The sequence below is a fragment of the Cylas formicarius genome, unplaced genomic scaffold, assembly GCF_029955315.1.
Source record: "Cylas formicarius isolate icCylForm1 unplaced genomic scaffold, icCylForm1.1 PGA_scaffold_6__28_contigs__length_40554024, whole genome shotgun sequence".
In the NCBI taxonomy this organism is placed as follows: domain Eukaryota; kingdom Metazoa; phylum Arthropoda; class Insecta; order Coleoptera; family Brentidae; genus Cylas; species Cylas formicarius.
This window is the reverse complement of record NW_026844347.1, coordinates 4,800,431-4,819,983: the sequence shown is the minus strand read 5'-3', so window position 1 is coordinate 4,819,983 and position 19,553 is coordinate 4,800,431. Positions and strand designations below refer to the sequence as shown.

The 19,553-nt window shown below is 33.3% G+C and overlaps 3 protein-coding genes across 6 annotated transcripts in view; 2 read left to right on the top strand and 1 right to left on the bottom strand.

The window, feature by feature from the left end:
- The window catches only part of LOC132703348 (cerebellar degeneration-related protein 2-like), a 111,519-nt gene extending 100,900 nt beyond the window's left edge, over positions 1 to 10,619 (top strand). For all 4 annotated transcript variants that reach the window (XM_060672539.1, XM_060672540.1, XM_060672538.1 and 1 more), the window contains exons 3-6: positions 38 to 415; positions 1,150 to 1,472; positions 4,679 to 4,814; positions 8,668 to 10,619. In XM_060672539.1, the coding sequence (XP_060528522.1) occupies positions 38 to 415; positions 1,150 to 1,472; positions 4,679 to 4,814; positions 8,668 to 9,840 (2,010 nt within the window). In that variant the 3' untranslated portion in view covers positions 9,841 to 10,619. The remainder of the gene's footprint in view (positions 1 to 37; positions 416 to 1,149; positions 1,473 to 4,678; positions 4,815 to 8,667) is intronic.
- A 382-nt stretch (positions 10,620 to 11,001) lies between these two features.
- LOC132703117 (polymerase delta-interacting protein 3-like) lies at positions 11,002 to 14,361 on the bottom strand. The gene is made up of 5 exons (XM_060672191.1): positions 14,116 to 14,361; positions 13,363 to 14,052; positions 12,422 to 12,677; positions 12,146 to 12,354; positions 11,002 to 11,592 (listed from the first exon to the last, which is right to left on the bottom strand). Exons 1-5 carry the CDS (start codon positions 14,139 to 14,141, stop codon positions 11,505 to 11,507), a joined length of 1,269 nt encoding a protein of 422 aa, XP_060528174.1. The 5' UTR covers positions 14,142 to 14,361; the 3' UTR covers positions 11,002 to 11,504.
- Positions 14,362 to 15,297: 936 nt separating this feature from the next.
- LOC132703682 (U4/U6 small nuclear ribonucleoprotein Prp31) lies at positions 15,298 to 18,207 on the top strand. Its single transcript, XM_060673090.1, has 5 exons — positions 15,298 to 15,882; positions 16,799 to 17,126; positions 17,189 to 17,479; positions 17,534 to 17,758; positions 17,822 to 18,207. Exons 1-5 carry the CDS (start codon positions 15,335 to 15,337, stop codon positions 17,924 to 17,926), a joined length of 1,497 nt encoding a protein of 498 aa, XP_060529073.1. The 5' UTR covers positions 15,298 to 15,334; the 3' UTR covers positions 17,927 to 18,207.
- The last annotated feature ends 1,346 nt before the right edge of the window (positions 18,208 to 19,553 follow it).

The window sequence follows — 19,553 nt, the reverse complement described above, 5'->3', positions numbered from 1 at the left end:
TTAGTTTCCTTTCACTCGATCATTTTTTTTATTTCAGTATCTCACAAAGCAAACTGCGGCTCTGCGGGAGGTCAATGACTCCAGATTACGAATCTACGAGCAACTGGAAGTCAGTATCCAAGACCTGGAGCGCGCCAACCATCGACTGGCCTTAGACAATTCTGCAGAGAAGAAGCACATAAAAGGTTTGAACGCAACGATCGAATCACTGGAAGCAAAATGCGAAGACCTGCAGAGTACCATCGACGAGCTGAAGTTGCAAGTGGACGTTCTCCGAAAAAAGTCGATCCGGTCTACAGAGACCACGCCAACGAGCAACACCATTGGTAGGGAGTATATCACCTTGAAGCATGTCTCGCACAAAGAAGGTGAAGAGCAATTGGTTGCAAGAGAATGTTTCCTACAAACAGAGGGGGTGAGATCTACTTCTTATATGGATTAAAAAAGTCTAATGAAAACCGTATGGACTTTCGAACGTTTCTTATTTGTACTTTTTATAAAACTTCTGGACTCTTCCTGCGTCGGTTTTTGTTGAGTCGAACTAGCTAACGTTTCGCCAATTGGATTCTTCAGAGCTTGACTGAAACTTTTTTATATATTTTTATATTGTTTGAGGGGGGCGGAGCTAGGTGATGGACAGAACACCGTCTCGGATGACTGATTTCCATATTGGTGACAGGTAAAGACCTGAGTCACGGTTAAGATTGTTAGGTTGCTTATAGATTTCGACAGACTCTCGGATCTTTCGTTGATAGAAAAATTTTAGTTTTATCTAATAAAATTTTATATCCGGTTCCGAGAGTCTATAGAAATCTATCAGCAACCTAACAATCTTAACCGTGACAACAATAAAAAAGCAGGTACAGAGTAAAATAAAAGCCAGTTTCAGTTAAGCTCTGAAGAAGCCAACAGGATGATTGACCAAACGTTAGCTAGTTCGAGTCAACAAAAATCGACGTAGGAAGAAGTTTTATAAAAAGTAGTACAGTTCATCTTTAGTGATATTTCTCTAGAATACGATGTTGCAAATTTCAGGGCAAAATTGAATTACATTAATTTAACTTGCAATAATGTCTTAAAAATTTTATTATGCTACGTAAAATAAAATTCTTTCCCTTTTTTTTCATTGATTTTTTCAATTGTGCTTAGGAATTGTGTACAACACCTACCAAAACCAACCGTTCGCCTCCCGCTTCTGTTAAAACGGAACCGGAGTGCGATCAGGACTGTAACGTAGCCGATCAAACGGACAGCGGCCTCGAACAAATGTCCCAGCTGCTGACCCAGCTACGGGAGAGTAGAGCCCAATGCAGCAAAGATGAGAGAATCATCGCCGAACTAGAGGAGCAGTTGTCAACCATGGTGCAACAGAACCAGGCGCTTGAAAATCAAGTGGTTCAGTTGAGTCATAAGGGGGAGGACATGAATATGAAGAGTATGCATGAGGAGTTAAACACTCTCGACGAAGTTAGGTACGTATAATATGCATGTGTCTCCAGGGTAAAATTACTCTATCATTCGTGTTTGGACGGCATCTTGTTTTTGGGACTTTAATGATTAAGTAATGAAGAAGCAGACGGTCACAAAATTTGGTAGGGTATTCGTCCTTTTGTATTAACTCGTGCGTTTTGTGTTTAATTTTGACATGGAAAGGAAGTTCGTTCGCACAACCCCAGAAAAAATTTAGCGCAGACAGTGAAAAGCACAATCGAAAGTTAGATTTCACCTAAAAGTGAGCTAGAAAAATTTTTACTCTAAGCTTCACGAAAAAATCCTAAAAATACGAGAGTTAGGTATTCGGTTACATAATACTCGTTTAGCTCTCTTGATTAGTTTTTAAATTGTAGTATAGAACATTATGGAGTATTGGTACTTATAGAAATATCATAGTTTTACCGAAAAATATCAGCGACTTTGTCATCTGTATTTCAACTTTAAATTACTGATTAAGTAGACCTGCATATTCAAAGAAAAAATAAGGAAATTTCCTAATAAATTAAAATTACGAAGTTTGAGATCCCAGTCAGGATATCTTCGGCTCCTAGTTATAGTAATATTGTTAATTTTTGAACTTATTTGAAGGTTTTTTAATAATTTATAACTTTCGCAACAAAGTTTCAAAAACAGCTAAAAAAATCGACTATCGTTATGTTTCATCGCGCCGATTCGTGAATGCGAGCGAATGGGCCTGCTTTACTTGAAAAATTTCCTAACTACTAGACAGCTACAATAAATTCAATAAAATTCAATAAATATTCAACGAAATCGGAACATCAGTTACTTGTTGTTTTGCCGGATTATGCCTAAAGTTAGGTGAAAAAGTTAACTTGACAACGTGCCACTCCGGTATGTTTATAACAATAAATATATTAATAATAATAATTATTAAGATTACATGGACAAAGTTTGGCCTTAAAGCCACTCACACTTAACCCATATCTAAATACAATCTACACATTTCAAGTAAAAGTAAGCATAAAATTATAACAATAATATATGATGTACCTTAAACTATACATCACAGCCGTATTACAACTTATAAATTTGTACTTGTTTTTTACAATTTAGTTATTTCGCCTGGGAAAAAGTAAATATATTTTTAAATAAAAGCTAAAAGTTTTGCAGGGACCAAGAAACTTTGATATGAGAACACGATTAAGAAGTTGAACAAAATTACAGCAGTTCTATGTAAAGGCATAGTGAGCGTGAGGTCATGAATTGATTTCCTAAATATTAATCATCCAAGTATTAAGGAATTTTATAATTTCAGAGAGCGTAGAAACTTGTACTTGAAAACATTTTTTATTTTTAACCAATTTAATTTCTTGAATGCTCCGGACATACGGTCAAATTTGTGTAAGTTAGAAATAAGGCGACAACAAGTATTCTCAATTTTCTGTATCAAACAAGAGGTTACAATGTCTAAGTAGGAGTAATACGCAATATTGCAGTAAGATAAACGAAAGAGAACAAAACTCTTACATAACTGTACTTTCATGCCGTACGACAATATATCTTTATTTGAATACAGCAATACTCAAACTCATACAACACGGAGACATCCGCGACATAATCTAACAACTTCATTTTCTCATCAATCTGTGGACCCAGATTTTTAAAAACTTCAATAGGTTTATTGTCCACATATAGTTTCATCCTGAACTTGATTTTCTTTCTTTTGATGTTCTGATGTTCGCTGTATATTCACAATTGTCACACTCAAAACTATGATACAATTGTGTATCATCTGCAAAAAACTGAGCTTGGTACTCTGCAACCACACCACCCAGATCCGTTGTATAAATCGAAAATAATAACGGTCCCAATACTGAGCCCTGCGGCACCCACGATAAAATATCTAGAGGTGACGAGAACTGATTTTTTAATAGTATCTTTTGGTGCCGGTTTTGTAGATACGACTGCAGAAAATTTAACGTTCTTAGATCAAATTCAATACAGTATCGAAGGCCTTTGTGAAATCCAGTAGAACCAAAGCAGTCGCCGTACACTTGTCACCTGCTCTCAAGATTTCGTCACACAAGTGTAATAGGAAAGTAAGCTTGCTATGTCCTTTCCTAACACCAGATTGGTGAATTGGAAGCAGCTCATTAACAGCCACATATTCATTTATCTGTTTGTATACTACTTTTTCCATAATTTTGGACAAAGTCGGTAATAAGCTTATCAGCCGCAAGTGTCCAATGCCTATTTCCACAAAGCTGGGAAATATCCGATTTCAAGGCAACAATTCACTAACTGACAAATGTATTTATCTATTGCTGGCATACATAGCTTTACCACCTCCAATGTGATTCCGTCCACCCCAGATTTTGTTTCTGATATGATTTCAGTGATATAAGAAATTTCAATGAATTTAAAAGTAAAATTAGGTATTATAAAAAGTTATGGTTGATGCACATTTGTTATCACTGTTCTCGAACAAGGAGACGAAAAAACGATTAATTTCTTATGGATTATCCAAATTTGAAGGTATCTCAACACCTATCTTATTTTTCTGGATGTTAATAAAAAAATATTGAAGAAACTTTTTGTCGTAAAAATTCTAGATATGCTGTTTTTTTCTCTCTTTGGACCGAAGTCTTTGTAAAATTGTGGAGCTGTCTGTAATATTCTCATGCTTCTGGTGTTTTATGTTTTTTATATTTGATTGAGCTTTATTTCTCTGTTTCGTAATCATTTTTAGGTTTGAAGTTAACCATAGGGCAATTGGCTTTATTATACGAGCCTCGCGAAAAGAGGAGTGCTTCTTAAAAATTTCAACAATATTTTGCGTTACAAGGTTGACCTTATTATTTATATCGGGGCTCTAGAGAATTTTGTGCCACGAAACATTGTGCAAGTCCATATTGAACTACTCAATATTTATATTTTTTAGATCAATTCAATTAGGTTCATTTATAATAAAAAAAAAGAACTTTATAGTTAAAGCGAAATTTTTTAATTAAAACTCGATTACGATTTAACAAAATCAAACTACACAAGACGTAGCACGCGGCACGTAGCACTCATTTTATTAATTCTTTTTGAGACTAACGATATCAGCAAATAATTTGAAACAGTTCGATTTTTGTGGCTTGCAATACAACCTTCCATTGTTTTTCACATATATTTACGATATCGAGGTTTGGATGACTGTATTATTATTTGTATTTCACAGACAAGGCCAGATGTGCAGTCGATGCCTGCGCAGCCTCGATCGAAACGACAGCGAAATTCCTGAAGATGACGACACCAGCATGATGGAGGAGTTGATGACCACCCAGCATCGCAGCTCGTTTTCGATGAACGTACAGGTGAGACACACGCTTGTCAGACACCTGGGTTTTTTTAGTTTAATGGAGTGTTTTCTTTGAAAAGTTTTGTGTTATTGGTTGCGAAACCAACCCTTTTCCTGTTCTCTAAGGCCCTAATTTGACAGTTTCATTTCTGTGATTCGGTACCTAAATCAATAATGTACATGTAAATAGACAGAAATGAAACTATCCAATGGGCGTTTTATTTTTTTTATCTTTAGTCACGATGCATGGGGGCGGTGCAGCTGTGCATGTTAGCTAGAAGGCTGTGGTTGTTACTTTGCGTTGTAAAAAGATTGTTGAAGTTGGGTTGTTACAATGTGTCCGATTAGCCGAAATAAATAATTTATTATTTATTACTATAAAGTAATTAATTTTGATTAAAGAATTTTAATCTACTTTCACTAAAAAATGGTTTAAAGAGAACCTAAGACCTCGAGCAAAAATATGTTTTTCCTTGAATTAGTATATAATCTTTCACATAATAAAGATTGTTTTTAAACATTTGTAGCTTGTAGAATCGTAGTATCACAATTCGAAACTGACTCTAATCCACATAAGTTGAAACGTTTGTACATATGTCTAGGAATACGGGTTCATGTCGATTCCAGTTTCAATATTAAGACTGACATTCTCTAATAAATTGCTTTCTCCTGCGTTTTCTTAACCCTTCATAAACTTCGGACCTATTTTACACCTAGACCGCATTCTGTTAGTGTCCAGTCTGCTATTTGCGTTTTGTTTTGTACTGAATAGGTTATTACAGAAAACTGTAAATCGCTTTGTCTACAATACGTGTTTATTATGTCCCTGTTCTTATTTAGATAAGAAAGTTATACCGAATACGAAAAATATTATCCCTCTATAGGATAAATCTCAAAAAGTAACAAAGATACAAAGAGATTCTCGAGAAATACACACATTTGCGTTCTGACGTACTAACGTCGTACTAAACAACGTTCATTAATCAAAATAATATGGTGATATCGAACCGACCATCTACAGCAAGTGTTTAGATTTAACAATTCCATAACATTTTAACCTCGCATTTCAAATGGGTAATATTTTTCGTCTACGGTATGCATCTTAATTTATCCTAATTTGGTTTGGTCTTTTGTAGCAAGAGGTCGCTCACAGACGATGTTTTGCATTCGGATGCAGTATTAACGACTTATTTCCTGATAATGTTCTCTCTAAAATATGCCTAATTTTAACGGGGCTTTCACTTATGAGGATTCTTTCCGTAGACGGATAGTGTTTCATTTGTAAGAACTAATATATAAGGTTAATGTTATATTTCGACATTGAACACGGAAGCATTGTAACAAACCCAATTATAGACTATAAAGTGTTGGAGCCTTTGACCATTGAATTATTTTATTTTTGCATTATCATATGACATCGACCTATCAACCAGAAATGGACATGCAAGTTTTGTGCGAAGGCTAACGGAATATTATATATAAAAGTTTTATGCCATTCAAAGGATATGACCGCATAACCACACTAATCCTTTATACTTACATATTGCGATAATTTTCTTTCATAACTAAAGTATTTACTTAAGTTTTTGGTCACAATCTTGTTAAACACATAATCAAAAATTTTATAGAGCTACTCAAACGTCATTTTTTAAATTATTTTATGGATTCGTTGTTTAATAGACCACAAGCATACGAATCATTTAATTTATCACAGGATACAATGAAAAATTTAATAATTCTTCAAAAACGTATTCTTGCTTGTTGCAAACAATTATTTACAAACTTTACTAAGATGGTAGATGCAATCTATAAATACTTCTCCCATCAGAACTATTTGATCCATTTGACATAACTTAAAAATGCTTAAGACATGTTAAAACAAAATGCAACCTTTCTCAATTTTAGCAGATTCTGTAGATCACCCTTTTTTTTTAAAGCGAAGTTTTACTGGGGCAAATTAGTAAAATCTTATATGAACTCATATCTAACTTTAAAAAATAAAAATTATAATAATTATTTCAAAGTAAAAAATATTTATATTGTAAAAAAAGTCCATAGTCTTCAGCCAAAAGTATTGTATATATAAGAATTGAGTATTACTGCCATATATGTAACGTACCACTAGTATCTATAATATTTATGATTTGTGTATTAGATTAGGAATGTTTAGCTGTACTTAGTAATTTTGTGGTCTGAATTCACTATTTTCAAGTATTTTTGATCACTGACACACTGCTCACGCTATTCAATATATAGTTTTCTGATATAAATGAAATAAATAGAACAATTAAGATGCAGGAATTCGCGCCTGGTAAAACTTATGACGTGGCAAAATAGACAGTCACAAGTTGCATCTGAAGACGTTAGTTCAGTGGTCAAAGGCTGAACAAAAATTCAGCCCAGTTCTAGCTGCTGTGTTTGTTTCTTCCCAGGACAAAGACCTGGAGGAGATTCTCCGAAGGGATATGTCCATTGTGTGGATTACACCAGCTGCAAACCTATTATCGATATTAGTCGACTTATGCCTGTTTGTTAAAGACAAGTACCTGCTACCCATTTGTCGGCCTCTTAAATTTCCAATTATTTTGTTACATTATTGCCTGAGGCATAAGTTGCACTAGTATTCAATTAAGGTATGTTTTTATATTACATGTTTATCTTTCCTCCTGTTAACTTATTAACACGATTATTAGGAAATGAAAACCTATAAACGAGTAATGCTGTGATTTGTGTATATATTTACTGTAGGATTACTGATAATTTTTTATGATTTTAATATTTATAGCATTTTGTAAAAACATTTATCGGTTCGACTTCACTAGTAATTTATAGAAGTAGTAATTTATAAAACTGCTCAAAATTTTTACAATGTAATACTAAAAATAAATTTTATTATCTTGATAAACGAGTTTCGTTTATGCGTATTTGAAAGTTTTTTTTTAGTAAAGCTGTTGTAGTAATCGACATAATAATGGTAGGTACAATTTCTTTAAATTAGAATATTTATCCGACACATAATTGCAGGCTTTGGCCGGGCTGTAAAAACTATTTTGCACAGTTTAAAATTATAATTTTATAATTATAATAATTTTTTAATCCAAGCGAAATTTGACCTTAGCAGTGAACCCAAAACATCCTGTTCTTGAATGGACTTTGACAGATTTAAAATTTTCGTCATTTCCCTTCCATTAACAATTTAGTTGACAATTGTTTTTAGTTGTTGGTGTTGGAATTAAGGGTTTGCATCCCACCCAAACACAATAAAACAAAAGTATAAAATAAATACAATTACATTTTTTTAGTAATATTTAAAATGATCTGTAGTTTTTTATTTGAAAAAAAAAAACCTAAAAATGTGATATTGTTGGATAGATCGGATTTTACAATTTACATTTTTAACTTTTAGGTTTCAAATCTGGACATTGTTAGGTATGAAAATGCATAACTTTTTTTCTATTTGACTCAATTCTTGATGTCCCCTTTTCTTAAACACAGTGTATAAAAAATGTTCACCTATTTATATAATTAATTTTCTGTATCAATATTTACTTAATAATCAGCAGTCCTTTTTTTGCGGAAAATCGGAACTACAAAAGTGTTACGCCAATAGCTTATATTATGTGTCCAATAAATATGAAAATTAATAAGTATAACTAATAAAATATCGTAATCATCATTCTAATTCAAAAGGCACAAAAACAAAGTTTTAATTTTTATTATCATACCTTTATTACAATTCAAAAATTAAATTATCTAAGCTTAGCAAGCATCTCCCTACTAATATGGTTGCTGGACATATACACATGGGTATTTATTCTACTACATAACCCCGCAAATATCTACGATCGAAAAATTTCTTTATATTCTAGGGTCACATTGAAAACCAATCATCGCCAATTCAGGCTAAACAATCCTCCAATCCGTACAAAGAATTGGTGGAGAAGTATGAAGCATTGGTCGAAGTCCATCGCAAGCCTATACGTTCAAACAAGTCTGATCAGGGAATTTCACTTCAGGAAGACCTAGCATTGTCTGGAGATTTTAACATCAAGGATATGGACGAAGAAAGTGGTCATGGTGGTAGCATCAGAGCCGAAGAAAAGGAGCATAAGAAGACAAGGAAAACATTCTCCACTCCTACTGACTTTTCCGAGGCGGAAACTAGCTCTTCTGGTTTCGCGGATGAAACCTGCAACAAAGGAACGCAGACTGAGGGCAAAGTAGGTTCTTTCTTATGCACCATAGCTGACGGAGAAGACTGTAAATTTAGTATCTACGATGACGCTAGTCCAATTGACTCTCGATTCCGAGACAGACCCGAGTATAGAGTCCTATTCAAGGAAATATTTAAAGTTTTAAAGAAGGCGGCGGAAAACAAAGAAGAAGGCGATGATTTGCCTTTACTAGACGACAACGCTAGAGGAGCACCCAAAGTGCCTCCCGTAACACCTTCCAGTCACCAACTACCGGAATTTCCAGACGACGACACCCACAGTGTCATGTCCACGACGGCATCTGAGCTTTCAATCTCTCAAAATGAACCGACAACAATCATGGAGAATATTATTGAATCCCAGAACCAGCCCATTCCTGACACACTGCCCACCAAAATCGACCAGCAGCCTGAATGCGTGTTGAAGCCCTTAGTGCGACAACCCCTGGAATATCTGTCGGTCGAGGTTAGAAAACGTTCGTCATCTAGGCGCAAAAATAAATACGCGGACAGATCTGACTCTCCAATAACCCATATAATCGGAAGCCCCAAGATCAGTTACTCCAGCAGGCCCAATTCGGGCAGAAGACGCCGAGAGCTTAAAGCACAGACTCATCCAGATAATGACAATAATTGGAACGGTAACACATTGCAGTTTTGGGCAACAAACAGAAATGTTTCATCACCCACACCAAGTCAGGGCAGTGGGAAAGCATGCTATGAGTTTAAACCTAGTACCGCCTCACACGACCTTAACAAGCTTAAGAAACTGGACATGTCTTACGCAGAAGTGTTAAAGAGAGAGTTGTACAAGCAGAGAAGGAAATAAATACACAGTCTTTTTATTAAATTATTCACCACCTGCTACAAGTAAAAAAGCATCCTTTTAGCACAATCCTTTAAATTAGTTGGTCAATGGCGATTTGATATGTCACACATTTCTTTTGCTTTGATCAAACTTTAGAAGCAAAAAATTGCATAAAAAATTATATTACCATAGAAATCTGCAGAATATGCAACAGCAGAAGTAGCAAATATTTAGATCTATAAAAGGCAATGAGTTTTTTTACAATGGAAGGAATGCTTAAAATAAGCCAAATATCAAACTGAATCCAATGAGCTTACATGTTATGGACAGAATTAACAGTTAATTTATAAGGAATTTTTGTATCGCTTTGCTCTTTTACTTGGAAACTGCGCAGGTGTAATATTTTATTATATCTTTGTGGTCTACATTTGTGAGGTATCGCATGTAAATACTCACTGAATACTCACTTTTTTACTTGAATTGATTTATTTAATGTATCGTTCCTTTTTGTAATTTTTATTATTTCTAATGAAGGTTTGTTTAAGAAGCCTACGCGTGCCAAGAATTTATAATTGTAATCACAAACATATATAATCCATATAAGGGTAGTTATTATCAATTTAAAATATAGTCTTAGTCATATTTAGCAATAGTTTTTCAACTGTTAAACAAATCAATATTCTAAGAAAGCTGGACATGTTCAACCATTGCTTTTGTTGTTCCAGTCCTCAAATTATAAATTTATATTTATTTTTACCCAAATTGTAAAAACAACTGTTTGTGATTAAATTATTTTACTATCATCACTTGCTGGTTTGATTTTAATTTTTCATAAAATAAACGTCATGAAAAAATGCAATAAATAAGCAAATGGACAAGCATCAAGTCAATGCATTGACTGCAACAGTCATATTCCCAACATGTTATTACTTTCCTAAAAGGAAGTTTTTAATTCGTCTAATGAAGTCCACGTAAAGAAAAAAATATCACAACTTCTATAGTCCCCTATTGGGAGAGGAAAATATGTATAGCACTGCAACCACAACTTGGGTATTCTGGTGTATGATCCACAAACACAATGTTATTTAGTATTTGTTATTTAAACATAAACAACTGTGTTATAAAATTGGCCCAGAGTTTGCTCAAAACATAAGTTGGGTAAAATAAGAAACTGTCTGAACTTTAGGTATTTTATTTGTGAACTTCCATTTTATATAATGTGAGATATTAACTGTTCTTATTTTACGTACTAGAGTATACAAATTTACATTTTTTTACTAAACCTATATGTATGTTCTCCACTACTGCATATTGATGTAAAAAAAATATTTTAAACAATCACCAATATCAAAAATCGAAAATCTCTTAAATGAGTTCAAATTCAATATATTAACACACAAACCGGAAACATGGGGAAAAATGCAAGAAATAATTTAAAAATGAAAAGAATAAGTCCAGCTTTAAAAGAACCAACCAATTATTAGGTTTTTTTTGCTTTTAACATGTTAACATGCTTCATAATCGCTATGGAAATAAGTATATTATTTTCAAATTAGTTGGTCCATTTATAAGAAAAAAATTGAGAAAATAGCAGATGTCAACACAGGGATAAAAGTATTCCAAATATTACTAAACAAATTGCAAAAACGAACAGCAGTTACTAATTAATGGTTTTTCCTTGGTGACTACTTCCTCTGGAATAACACCTTGTGAATTGTGCCAATGTCGGGTACCAACTTGTTAGGAGCATTGGTCAATGGCAATTTTCTAATACTAAAGGAAAATAGAAATCTTTATTTACTTTCAGAAAAATATAAATAAAGCGGAGTTCTATTTTAATGCTGCTGCCAAAACACATTCAATCAAATTATTTCTTATAAAGGACCCCCACTTCTGCAATGCAATAGAAAATAATAAACTAACTAATAACATACTAACAAGCTTTTCCACGAAATGGTGAGACTATTGACTGTAACTAGCCCTCTGTATGTCCTTGATGAGAGACATTTTATTAAGGCATATTAAACCAAATATCATCATTTCCACAAGTTTAATCTAAGAAGCTGTTACACTCATTATCACTCAGCGAGTATTAGATTAGAGACTGCTTGGAATTTGTACAAAAGATAGGAAAAAGGAATCTATAAAACCCTCTAAAGTGTTTCCAGAATTTTTCTTTAAACTGAATTAGCAGGACCTATTAGTCCCAAATAGCATAGCCACTTTGGATTTTTGAAACTAGCTGCCTATAGCAGGAAGTTCAGGGTCCTTTCACATGAAATATACTAATTTACAGGTGCCACGGACCTTTTAATATATAGCATACCTCTCAGATTTCGAAAGCGGAGCGGCAGTGGGATGATTTAATGGTCTCTTATTAACCAACAGACATTTCATGGGCTGCCCGTCCAACTGTCTGTTATGATAAGTGTCCACTGCTTTTTGAGCATCACTCAAATTCTTATAAATCACTTCTGCTACTCCAGATTTTACCAATTTGGCAGACAAAAGATGCCCAATATCTTCAAAAAGCTCCTAAAATTATAAATGAAATGGAATTAATAAAATATTTCCCCATTGCAGACTGGTAGAAGTTTCTTGCCTTAATGTCATCTTCACTCACAGAAGATTGTAAATTAGACACCACAATTCTATGTCCAGCAGGAACGACAACCTTTGTTTTAGGGGCTCCTAGTATGCCGTGAGTTGTTGGATGACTGGGTGAGCTATCAAGCCTCATATGAACATCTGATATTCGTTTTGATCCTTGGAGGGATATCCTAGAGCTAGTTATTGGCATCTCTTCATCTTCTTCATCTACCAAGTCTACATAATTGGTTGCTTGTAACCTTAAAGGCCTAAATAAATTATTATTAATCTGTCCACAAAATACATTGTTTGTAAAATATGAGTAATACATGTGACTTGTGACATTCTCTTTCACCTAGCTAAGGCAATAGATTGCCTAGAAGTGGAGAAATAGCTTCTGAATTCATATGCTTGAAAATCATATTGTGAATGAACTATGTTATGTAAATTTTGACACAATTTGCAAGATCCTTGGTGTTTATCTACCTCAATCAAGACTTGACCTTCAGAGAACATCACTAGAACAACATACGATATTATTATGTATTAAATATTTTTCAGTGTATATTAGATATAATGAAGTTATTTCACAAGACAAAGTAATGAGTAAAATTAATTATTACACCAACAAAATATTCATAAAATTTAAAAAAAATAAGATAAGGCTATTCCCAGAGGGTCAAAATCATATATCCCTAACAAAATTAAATGTCAAATAATTTTAGGTTTTCAATTTAAAAGTGCGAATAAAGACAAAACTACAAAACTTCAGTTTGTAAGTAACAAATATGATTATTAAACTCAAATAATTAACTATACTTATACAAAATCAAATAGGTATTTGTTACTTTTAATGTGGAAATTCTATGAACATTATTTTGCAGTAAGGAATAATTAAAAATATTTTTGTATTGTTAATATCAACTGATAATTGACCAGCTACATAAAACTCACTTTGGGGCAACTAAGTTGGGCCATCTACTACTAGCCAAGATAAGTTCTTCCCTCATAACATCTCGCATTGCCTGTCTTGCCGGTTCCAATCCACTAATTAAATGAGATGCTGATCTCATACCTGGTTTTACCCACTTATACAATGCAGTATCATAAACTCGATTAACTGGTCCCCCATAATCCACATTGTTCAATATAGTTTTTCTCAATAAGGTAGGGCTACTTAACCTTCCAGTTCTTTTAGGGGACAGCCTCTTAACTTGTGATGGTGCCTGGGGAATAAGGCCCAACTGTTTTTGAATGGCCATATTCATATTTGTAGTACTTCTTGTTTTGTTTGTGATCAAACTAATTTTTCCATTCCTGTCTACTTTCTGAACAATATTGTTACCAATTACTTTAATGTTAGTTTGGCCCCGAGTGTTAGACTCTCTACCACTACGTATACTCTCCAGTTTACTTCTTGCATCTCGAGTTTTTGCCATTTTTGTTAATACCTCTCTAGCATCAGTAACAATTTTCCTTTTTTTTTGTAATATTTTTTGTCTTGCATCTTGAACTTTGGCAACTCCGATTATTTTTTTCAACTTCTTGTTGGGTGCAGTTTTGTTTTTAAACTTTAGGTTGCTCCTACCCACTTTCGAACGATTTTTAGTTTTTGATGGTTTATTAGTATTTGCATTACGATTCCTAAAATAGCCAAACACCCTGGTTTGCAATCAAATATCAGAATTACAAACTAAATATTCTTACCTTCGCGATCTCACTTGCTTTGCCATTTTGTTTTATCAAAACGAATAACAAAACTGAATGTCAAAATGCTGACCCAAATTTTACTATTTTGTGTATTTATATCATACCCCAAAGAAGTCACTTTAACACAGCTGCACTAGGATATTACCCAAATATGTAATCAGCCTGATATTAACACATATTAACCTTCCTTCGTAAAGAATACTCGGAGACCACATCCATAGACTAAACGCTTATATTCAGTTAAATGGTCTCGTCGTTAGGTCACAAATATATACCACCATTACAGATAACTACTTTTTCGTTTATGTACTGTCATGGTTCTGTGGTGGAGCATTGCATTGCACATGGCGCTTTGACCTCCGCTCGCTGTCCCCAGGATCTGTTGGATTCCTCTCAAAAAGCTCTGATTTTTCTGTGTGATTTCTATTTCTGAAGGGTTTGGTAAATGTTTTAATGTATTTAAGTGTGCCGAGACCACTATTAACTCCGGTTAAAAGGATGGGCACGGATAGTCCGCAGTTGAAAAGGGGAAGCCCTTTTTTTTTGTATAGATCAAAATCCTTTTAGATTAGCTTGTTGGTTACATTTCTTTTCACGTGTTGGTTTGTGAACAAAAGGAAAATCCTCGGCGGATACCAAAAAATGTGCAAATGACCCAGCCTAGGGCACATTGTATTTTCTTTCTATATACTACCATATCCTTCATTTCCCACGGACCTGAGATACTTCGGAAATTTCCGAGATTTTACCGCACGGGTATGGTAGCAATCGGATGTTTTTCACCTTGAATTGAGACGTTTGTCAATTCTGACGGTCACGTCAGTGAATGTATTTGTGTTGTTTTGCGAAAATGTACCCAAAAACTAACGGTCGTAGAAAAAGTATAGTATGCAACACTTATTAAACACTCGCTTCGCTGCGCTCGTAATATTATAAATTTTATTTTTAACAAATTTATATATATGAAAATTGTGATAAATCAAACTGTGAAAGTTGTTAATTGCTAAAAGCAGCGATTAAAATTACATTAATTTTCGACACCGAAAGTTCCTTTAGACGTAGTGGTATTTTGCCAGCCAGAAAAAAGAAGAAGATACATAATACATACAGAAAAATCAACAGCTATCTGTGAAACGCATCATTGAATTGAATTGAACATACAGAAAATAATTAGTTTAGTGGTCTGTGCCCATTTTCTAAACCCTACTTTTTGAAAATGTCTCTAGCTGACGAATTACTGGCTGATTTGGAAGACAATGATCATGAAGATGAGGGCTCTGAAGAGACTATGGAATGTGAAGAAACGATTGAAGCTAAAGAAGAGAAGCCTGATTTGAAGCAGTTAACAATGGATATAGATACGGCACAAATCAATTCAGTTCGGGAATTATGTAAACTGAGAGATTCTGATCGTTTAAAACTTATAATAAAACAAGTTGAAAGCTATTCCACTCAGCATCGAAAACCAATAGATATTGTGGGCCCTGTGGAAGCAGACCCAGAATATCAGCTAATAGTTGAAGCCAATGATATGGCACAGGATATTGACAACGAAATTTTAACGGTACACAAATTTGTTCGAGATAAATATCAAAAACGATTTCCCGAGTTGGAATCCTTAGTTGTGAGTCCACTAGAATATGTGAGAACTGTGAAAGAGTTGGGCAATGATTTAGATCAAGCAAAAAACAATGAAGTATTGCAGCAATTTCTTACTCAGGCCACTATTATGGTTGTATCAGTGACAGCATCCACAACACAGGGGTGAGTAGCGAAAAACCACTTCAAATTAACAGTTAAATCAAAGAATAATATTTTATCATTTCGCCAAATTTAAGATTTGTTGTTTGAAGCATGTTTAAATGTTGACTATTCATTATCAAAAAATGCTTCAAATACCATTAACTTACATACTTTGAATTTACAGTTACTCTGTAGTGTTTATTAAAAAAAAACATAATAAAACTATAATATCAGTAATATATTATACTACTTACTACATTTATAATATTCTATCTTTTTCTTAATGTAGACTGCCTGATAAAGGTTGTCATTTTGTGAATCTGATAAGCTTTTTTTCACTGCCTCCAGACATTATTTTTACTGTTCTGTTTTCTGTATTAAATTGTTAAAATTCAAATTAAAAAAGACTTTATTTGATACCTACTGAATTTAAAATATTTGAGGTCTATAGATACAAAATATTGCGCTCCTAATATTATCAGATTCCATTGCGACTGCTTGTTAATTTGAATAAAAAATATCTGGTGGCCATTTATGTTCTACAGAAATATTTGTTACTTCTAAGTGGACTAAGGATAGTAGAGTGTATGGCCTCACTAACTAGAAATCCATGAATTATATTAAACAAACATCACATAGGAGAGTGCAACCGCTAAATTAAAAGAATAATGAATTTATATTAGGGAATTATTTTCCATATTGATGATATTCTTATAGCCAACCTGCGTAGACCGAAAATTTATAATACTTTCAGTTTATTGTTAGAATTAACTTATATCTATTTATGACCTTATATTTAAATGAAATAAGTAATTTATTTATGGTTAAAACTTCAAGTCAATTATAAGTTAATAAATAAATATGTCAGTTAATGTACTTGGTTATGCTAAAATTTGTTATAAAATGGTAATACAAGGATTTACTACACACATTCTAGGACGCTGTTGACAAAGTTTGAAAAAGAACAGATAAATGAGGCTTGTGATATGGCAATGGAATTAAACAACTTCAAGTTAAGAATCTTTGAATATGTAGAAAGCAGAATGACATTCATAGCTCCAAACATATCGATAATTCTTGGAGCATCAATTGCTGCAAAAATAATGGGTGTTGCAGGAGGACTGACTAGATTATCTAAAATCCCGGCCTGCAATGTTCAACTGTTAGGGCAGCAAAAGAAAACCTTGGCAGGTTTTAGCCAGGTTACAATGTTGCCTCACACAGGATTCGTTTATTACTCCGAAATAGTTCAAAACACGCCACCGGTAAATATACTAAATCGATCATATTTGTTTCAGTTGTTTATTCATAAACTTTATTTGATTAGGATCTAAGAAGAAAAGCAGCCAGATTGGTAGCAACCAAATGCACTTTAGCCGCTAGAGTAGATGCCTGCCACGAAAGTACGGACGGCAGGATTGGACGAATGTTACGAGATGAAATCGAACGCAAGTTAGATAAGTTACAAGAGCCGCCTCCAGTTAAATTCGTAAAACCACTACCAAAACCAATAGATCAGTCAAAAAAGAAGAGGGGTGGAAAAAGAGTAAGGAAGATGAAAGAAAGATATGCTCTGACTGAATTCAGAAAGCACGCCAATAGAATGAATTTTGCTGAAGTTAGTATATAGAGTTCAAGAGTGAATATTCTCTTCAATATTGATTTTATGTAGATTGAAGATGATGCATACCAAGAAGATTTAGGTTATACCAGGGGCACAATAGGCAAAGCAGGAACAGGCAGAATAAGACTGCCTCAAGTGGATGAAAAAACTAAAGTAAGGATTTCGAAAACATTACAGAAGAATCTGCAAAAGCAACAAATTTGGGGCGGAAGTACCACTGTTAAAAAGCAAATCTCAGGTACCGCTTCCAGTGTGGCGTTCACCCCGCTTCAGGTACATTTAAATTTAATTATTAGCGTCTCCTTTTCAAATGATTTATTTAACAATTTCTTGCAGGGATTGGAGATTGTTAACCCGCAAGCGGCAGAAGTTAACGCGAATGAGGCTGATGCCAAGTACTTTTCAAACACTTCTGGTTTCTTAAAGTTAGACAAGAAGTAAATTTTTTTTGTGTTCAAGAACAAAAAACAACTTTTTTTTAATACCCATATGCTGATGATGGTAATAAGATATATACTAATTACACGATTCACCATTCCTTTTTCCTATTTTTAAATGGTATAAAGAATAAAGGCAATGGTAAGGGAAAAGACAGCCTATTAGGGAGCCGTTGATATTACCACCTAATGATAGAAACTTTGGCGTTTATTTTGGATCTTTGAATATATAATTAGCAATTAAACAAATTTCCAAAATGTTCTGTAAATAAAATACTAATGGAACTGTTTTATATTTTTTTGACCAAACCACCGCTAGATAGTTGATCCAAAAACTGAAGACCAAAAATTTTAAGTGTAAGGAAACTTTTAATTAGAAAATTTGAACATCATTTTGAAATTAGTAGAGCTGGACGTAAAAGACATTAAATCCATTAACTTTTTAAATTATGTATTGAAAACTGCTAAAAATTAACTTTTGAGCAAAGGTGTCTGAAACTCAGCGTCCCCCTCTCTTATCCTTCTATTTGTTCATTAAAAGTACTCTGGATGAAGTTTTACTCTATTTCATAGAGTGGAAAAAAACTAACTGTACCCAATTTATTTAATTAACTATTTACAAGAAATCACCAGGCCTTAAAATTGAATATTTCTATTAATTCTATTCTTCTATTCATGCGATTAAAGTTAGCCTATCATGAACTGGTTGCAAAAATATTCATTGCCAACCTATTGCATTTTTAAATAATTAAAATATCGATTGTACCAAATAAGCTATTTAAAAATGAGGGGATCATAACATTAAAAAAATATATGTATACACATATCAAAATAGTTCAATTGTCTGTAAAATGTTTTGCAATTACCAACCCATGGTGTATCTGTTTTGAGAGATGACAAACATTTGAGATCTTTCACACTAGGGTATCCATTAGAGCACGTTTTAATGAAATTGTAATCTCCATAACTCTCATTTTGTTCTTATGACTTGCTCCTAATAAATTCTGTAAAAATTGCAGTTTACTTTTTCTTTTGTTAGCTTCTTATATTAAATCATTAAAATATTATTAAAAAAGCAAATTTAAATTAGAGAAAAATTTAAAAAAAAAGTTAATTTAAATCTTTTAATTAGAAAATTTGAACATCATTTTGAAATTAGTAGAGCTGGACGTAAATGACATTAAATCCATTAACTTTTAAAATTATGTATTGAAAACTGCTAAAAATTAACTTTTGAGCAAAGGTGTCTGAAACTCAGCGTCCCTCTCTCTTATCCTTCTATTTGTTCATAAAAAGTACTCTGGATGAAGTTTTACTCTATTCCATAGGGTGGAAAAAGACTAACTGTACCCAATTTATTTAATTAACTATTTACAAGAAATCACCAGGCCTTAAAATTGAATATTTCTATTAATTATATTCTTCTATTCATGCGATTAAAGTTAGCCTATCATGAACTGGTTGCAAAAATATTCATTGCCAACCTATTGCATTTTTAAATAATTAAAATATCGATTGTACCAAATAAGCTATTTAAAAATGAGGGGATCATAACATTAAAAAAATATATGTATACACATATCAAAATAGTTCAATTGTCTGTAAAATGTTTTGCAATTACCAACCCATGG